At 40.0% G+C, this 6907-nt stretch overlaps 1 protein-coding gene across 1 annotated transcript; it reads right to left on the bottom strand.

Annotated features, from left to right (window-relative positions):
- Window positions 1–849: 849 nt before the first annotated feature.
- On the bottom strand, window positions 850–5034 carry LOC121366604 (solute carrier family 22 member 13-like). The gene is made up of 3 exons (XM_041490978.1): window positions 4931–5034; window positions 3712–3784; window positions 850–1065 (listed from the first exon to the last, which is right to left on the bottom strand). Exons 1-3 carry the CDS (start codon window positions 5014–5016, stop codon window positions 850–852), a joined length of 375 nt encoding a protein of 124 aa, XP_041346912.1. The 5' UTR covers window positions 5017–5034.
- Window positions 5035–6907: the final 1873 nt, after the last annotated feature.

Here is a 6907-nt window from a genome sequence, read left to right as displayed (position 1 = left end):
AATCTGTTTATACTAATATACAATCCAAAGTTTATTACTGCACTTTTCCCCCTATTTTTTCAATGTTGAAATAGAGCAACAAGTTCTCCTATTGCATAAATAGTCTCGCTCGATATTTTTAGAATTTGCATGCTCCCGAATAACGCTATAAAAGGCGAAGTGTAATTGGTCAATATTTAAATTGTTATTTATAGATGAAATGTCACCTGGACATGGGAGTCCACGGAATGCTGTAGACCCAGTAGAGCTCATTTTAATTAGATTGCACTGAACACGTCCTCATATGCCGTAGAATACGGCCTGAACGTAATAAATGCTTGTCTTGTTAAACAAAACAAATTGTAACGTTATCTCTCTCTGTCCCCGATCTATAAACATCCACCTTCGTGCATGTTTTAATGCACCCCTGCGTGTGCTGTAACCTCACCGTGGTGCAGGGGTGTAACATTCTCTTTGAGAATGGCCAATACAGCACAAATGGAAGTTTAGAGTAAAATTCGGTGTCCGTAAAATTCTGTGATATTTGTATTTGTATTTTTGGCACAGTTCTTTACACTGTTTTTGTTTAAACATTGAATTTTTATATTGATGTTGATCATCACTTTATTTATTTGAATTATCGTGGTTTGACACCCAATAGCCGATGTATTTTTCGTGCTGGGGTGTCGTTAAACATTCATTCATTCATTCGTTTTAATGCACGGACAAACGCACGCACGCATGCAAGCGTACGTACGTACGTACATACATGCAAGAGCGCTAAACTATAAACATAACTTAATAGTATTAAATGTTGTAATACAGATTCGGGCACGTTTGTTTAATTCGGGCAAAAATCAGCCTGCTCCCCTACAAAAATGCTATTGTTTCTGTTTCGGGGATGTTAGCCTCGGACGAGCTGCCCTCCTCGTGCTTGGGGATTTCCACAAACTCGACTTTCGCTTTCTTTTTTAATGTGTCCTCTAGTGGTCTCCCTTTGGTCTCCGGCAACAAGAAGAGACGCGCGGCGCTGATGATGATGAAACAACCCATTGTCACGTAGGGGACGACGATGTTATCTTCGTCCTGCAACAAAATGACGTTCTAGTACAGATGTTACACGTTGTGATGTTGCCGAAAAGGAAAGGAATATTCAGCTACATTTTCGCACAACACGCCCGCACATTTTACATTTTTAGACCACGATAACTCAAGGTCCGATTCAGGAAAATTTTATGTATTTATTTATGGGGTTTTTTTTTTGTTGTTTGTTATATGCATTTTCAAACAGAACATCATACACCACAACCTTTGATATACTGGTCGTGGAGCAGTCAGTGACTGAGATGTATTACAAATATGTATATACCAGATGCGTGTGCAGGACGGGTGGGGTAGGGGGGTCAAACTGCTCCAACATTTTTATAATGTGTTTCTGACCCCCACCCCTGCAACTTCAGCCATTTATGTTAGTATCGTGGTTTAGTGGATTTTATTTGGTAGTATACAAACTAAAACCCCGTCAGTGGACACATTGGGCTATTTCTCGTTCCAATTAGTGCACCACGACTTCAAAGGCCGTGGTAAGTGATGTGCTGTCTGTTCGAACGTGCATATAAAAGATCCCTTACTACTAATAGAAAAATGTAGCGGGTTTTCTCTCCAAGACTATAATATGTCAGAGATCACCACATGTTTGACATCCAATAGCAGACGATTAATAAACAGTGTGACTAGGACACTTAAGAAGGAACACTGACATAGTACGAGTAAGTAACTTGTTTTTACAAGCTACCAAGCACCACACACACAATGCACCACGATTAGCATACGTCAATATTCCGAGTAATTTATTATTTCAGGAATAAAACAGATTTACACTGGCATAAAATGTTAGTAAGTCACTTGTTTTTATTGGCCACTACACATCGTACGTAATTTATTGTTTCAGGGACCAAAGCAGATGCACTAGGCTAGGAATAAAGTTAAAAGTTTATTTTGTTTAACGACTAATTTAATACAAACATCAGATAAAAATAGTTATTTGTAATTTTACAAACATTCATTGAAATTCTACATGGGTTTGAGAGCTATTGTTCAGTCAATTCAGTTTCTGAGTTGCGACTCGCAGTGCCCCTCGTTTGAACAAAACAAAAACATATATAGAACAGTACCGGCGTCGTGGTTAAGCCATCGGACTACAGGCTGGTAGGTACAGGGTTCGCAGCCCGGTACCGGCTCCAACCAAGAGCGAGTTCTTAAAGGCTCAATGGGTAGGTGTAAGGCTACACCCACTTCTCTCTCATTAACCACTAACAAACTTGCAACTAACCCACTGTCCAGGACAGACAGCCCAGACAGATGAGGTGTGTGCCCAGGACAGCGTGCTTGAACCTCATTTGGATATAAGCATGAACATAAATTGAAATGAAATTAAATGAAATATAGAACAGTAAATGGATAAATAAAATATATCTAATTCTGCATATAATCAGAATTTAAACCTATACATGTATATATGACATAGCTTGAAGGAACCATTTCTGTAACTTCCTATTTGTGAGAACATTTATTTATTAGTTTATTTGTTTTGGAAATAAATTTTTCCTCTCTGCATTTCTTCTTTAGTTTTCTGAAATATATGCTAATCCTAAGTTTGCCATTTCGACCTCTAAAACAATTTTTGGGGATAGGAGGGGTCTCAAATAAAGCTGTGACATGTACGGTGGTAAATCTTAAGGCAGGGATGATTTTTACTTGTAGAATGCAGGAAATTGCATCTCAGGACATCTAGTTTTCAAAATTGTACGGCGGAACATATCCAGAAGCCCCTAGACACTTTGCTTTGCACCCTCGATCTCTCTGAGTCCCCCAGTGTACTAGCTTCCGTCGTGCCTGTACCAACAAATGTGGTGTTTTACTGGAAAGGTATTTTCAGTCTGAACAGAGTGATATTGTATCATGTTTTAAAAATCTAAGTATTTGTCACCCCCTCTAATGTTTCTAGTAGCTTAAACATTCTTTTACTGCTGAAAATATCAATTTGATTAAAATTAGCTCCACTGGTTAATAACTATTACCTGTGGAGTTCAATATGTTTTAGAATTTGTTTGCTCCCAAATAACGTTATAAAAGGCGAAGTGTGATTGGTCGATATTTAAATTAATATTTACAGACGGAAGTGTCGCCTAAACATGGCAGTCCACGCAGTGCTGTCAGATCTACTGGTAGACAGTGAAATGTCACCTGGACACGAGAGTCCACGCAATGCTGTCGGCTCTACTGGTAGACAGTGAAATGTCACCTGGACATGGGAGTCCACGCAATGCTGTCAGATCTATTGGTAGACAGTGAAATGTCACCTGGACATGGGAGTCCATGTAATGCTGTCAGGTCTACTGGTAGACCAGTGAAATTTCACCTGGACATGGGAGACCACGCAATGCTGTCAGATCAACTGATAGACAGTGAAATGTCACCTGGACATGGGAGTCCACGCAATGCTGTCGGATCTACTGGTAGACAGTGAAATGTCACCTGGACATGGGAGTCCACGCAATGCTGCCAGATCTACTGGTAGACCAGTAGAGCTGATTTTAATCAGATTGCCGAAAATATGTTTGTTATACATACACAATTATTTTGAGGTACAATCATATATCATCAATATACCATCAATGCAATCAACTTACCATAAATAGAATTAACTTACCATCAATAGAGTCAACTTACCATCAACAGAACCAATGGTGCCGTGATACCTCCTACCCGTGAAAAGATTTGACTCACACCAACACCATCTGTCCTGAAAGATGTGTATAAAACCATTCATAGAGGCAGACAGAAAGAAAGTTCCATGGGGAGCAGATAAAAACAGAGGTATAAAAAGTTAGCGTTCTTGTTTAACCACATCACTAGAGCACATTGATTAATTAATCATCGCCTATTGGATATCAAACATTTGGTAATTGTAACATATAGCTTTCTGCTAGTTGTATGGGATCTTTCATATGCACCACCCCACAGACAAGGTAGCACATACCACGGCCTTTGATATACCAGTCGTGGTGTACTGGCTGGAACAAGAAATTGCCTAATGGGCCCACCGACGGGGTAGGGGAATAGAAAAACATGCAGATAGATGGGTGGACGGAAGGGCGAACATATACGGAGACAGACAGACAGACATACGGGGAGACGGCTGGGTGAGTATGTGGAGATATGAACGTAAGCACAGCCTGAAGAATAGAACGTTTCGACCTTCAAATCAGTTCGTCATTCCACGGGTATTTCTCGTTCCACCCAGTGCACCACGATTGGTATATCAAATGTTGTGGTATGTGCTATCCTGTCTGCAGGATGATGCATATAAAAGACCCTTGCTACTAATGGAAAAATGTAGCGGAATTCTTGTCTAAGACTATATGTCAAAATTACCAAATATTTGATGTCCAATAGCCGATGATTAGTAAATCAATGTGCTCTAGTGGTGTCGTTAAACAAAACAACTTTATTTTAAACCACCCCATGATATTGTAAGAGATAAACATCCACCTCCACTGAGGGGATGCGAACCACGGACTATCAGTATGGAAGTCTAGCGCTCTACCGAATGATCTAAGCTACTCTCATTTCATTTCATTTCAACTTACACGTATTTTCATGCGTATATCCAATTAAGGTTCAAGCACGCTGTCCTGGGCACACATACCTCTGACCAGGACAGTGGGGTACTTGTTAGTGGTTAGTTAGAGAAAAGAGGATTTTGGCGGTCTTACGCCTACCCAATGAATCGTTAAAACTAGCTCTGGGTGGGAGCCGGTACCGGGCTGCGAACCCAGTACCTACCGACCTTATGTCCGATGGCTTAACCACAAACCACCGAGGCCGGTTCTAAGCTACTGCCAGTAGGAAATTTATATCAAGACTATAACAATAAATAATACCTTACCTGACGACTGTCGGGTACAGTTCGTTGGTGTATGTATACATGGTTGTCCAGGCGCCACCAATCGCCGCTTTGGCTAAAACGGCCATGGTTCTAATGAGATGGTCTTTGTATTGTGCGTCAGCTAAATAAAACATAAAATAATAATAATAATAATAATAATATATATATATATATATATATATATATATATATATATATATATATATATATATATATATGTGTGTATGTGTGTGTGTGTGTGTGTGTGTGTGTGTGTGTGTGTGTGTGTGTGTGTGTGTGTGTGTGTGTGAACTTAAATTTACAAAACAGCAACAACAACATATGTGAATAACAACAACAACAGCAATGAAATCAACGACAATATCGATACGGTAACCGAATACGAAATGCAGTAATTTCGTATACTACGCTGGCTATGTATATACACGAATGAAGTATAGAACTTGCCACTGTAAAGTCAAATGGTTGTTACAGGCTATAAAGTATCCAAGATAGTACCATGTTTATATATCATGATGGCCATTTTGGACGCCATCTTGGATAATGCTCAATCGTGTCGGATTTAGATCAAATATAACACCTCCAGGCGAGGGAGATCGGCGGAGCCCCCCACCCCACACACACACACCATCGCAGCGCTGCGAAACATTCATTTTATTTAATACAATATCTACATCAGCCTGGTAATTGCTCGCTTGATGCGTTGCCAGTCTGGGATTGATCCCCGTCGGTGTGCCCATTGGGCTATTTCTCGTTCCAGTCAGTGCCCCACGACTGGTATATCAAAGTTCGTGGTATGTGCTATCCTCTCTGTGGGATTGTGCATATAAAATATCCCTTGCTACTAATGAAAACAAATGTAGCGACTTTCCTCTCTAAGACAATATGTCAAAATTACCAAATGTTTTAAATCTAATAGTCGATGATTAATAAATCAATGTACTCTAGTGGTGTCGTTAAACAAGACAAGCTAACTTTTATTAACGTATTGGCATTACAATGGATGCTCGTATACTTTGGAATAGTGTACCCCTCTGCTAATACTGTAGGTGTCCGTTTTAAACACTGCACCCCTACATCCGCCCCTAAACAGTAAATTTAGAATCGCGTTGAACATGTACGAAATAACAGGACAGCACTTACCGGTATTTTTAATAATTACAGTAGCGACTAAGAACAAACCACCAAAAAAGAGGAAAGCGATACTATTCCACTTCCGACCAAATCTACAAATAGAATTAAAACCTAAACATCACGAATATCATAGGTGCCCTATTTGGATATTGTACCCCTTCCTGGCGTTAGCCCTGTAACACCCTTGGCATGTTTTTTCCATCATTCTACCCACAATAATTGGTTGTAACCATTGTAAAAAATGCGTAGTGTTGGTTTGCAAACCTAAATACATCGGTTTGACAGTAATGCTAATATGAATAAATAAATGTTGTTATCCAGATTCGGGTTATTTTCATTTAATTCTAGCAAAACGTGACCTGCCCCTCTCCCCACCTCCCTTACAAAATGAGCGCCCGTAGCCCTATGTGGACATATAGTTGTGCAGTGTTGGTTTAAAAAAGGTGCTAGTTTTTAAGAAGCCGAGACTGGAAGGATAACATTTGTCACTATGCCTGACGAGGCGGGACGTAGCCCAGTGGTAAAGCGATCGCTTGATGTGCGGTCGGTCTAGGATCGATCCCCGTCGGTGGGCCCATTGAGCTATTTCTCGTTCCAGCCAGTGCACTACGACTGGTATATCAGAGGTCGTGGTATGTGCTATCCTGTCTGTGGGATGGTGCATATAAAAGATCCGTTGCTACTAATGAGAAAATGTAGCGGGTTTCCTTTCTATGACTGTCAAAATGACAATATAAAATAACTGATGATTAACAAATCAATGTGCATTAGTGGTGTCGTTAAACGAAAAACAACACCTTTAACTATGGCTGAAATTAATGTTTTTGGGGTTATCCTGTAATA

Source organism: Gigantopelta aegis, unplaced genomic scaffold (assembly GCF_016097555.1).
Source record: "Gigantopelta aegis isolate Gae_Host unplaced genomic scaffold, Gae_host_genome ctg6359_pilon_pilon, whole genome shotgun sequence".
Lineage (NCBI taxonomy): Eukaryota > Metazoa > Mollusca > Gastropoda > Neomphalida > Peltospiridae > Gigantopelta > Gigantopelta aegis.
Note: the sequence above shows the minus strand (reverse complement) of the source record. Positions and strands in the feature narration are given on the sequence as shown.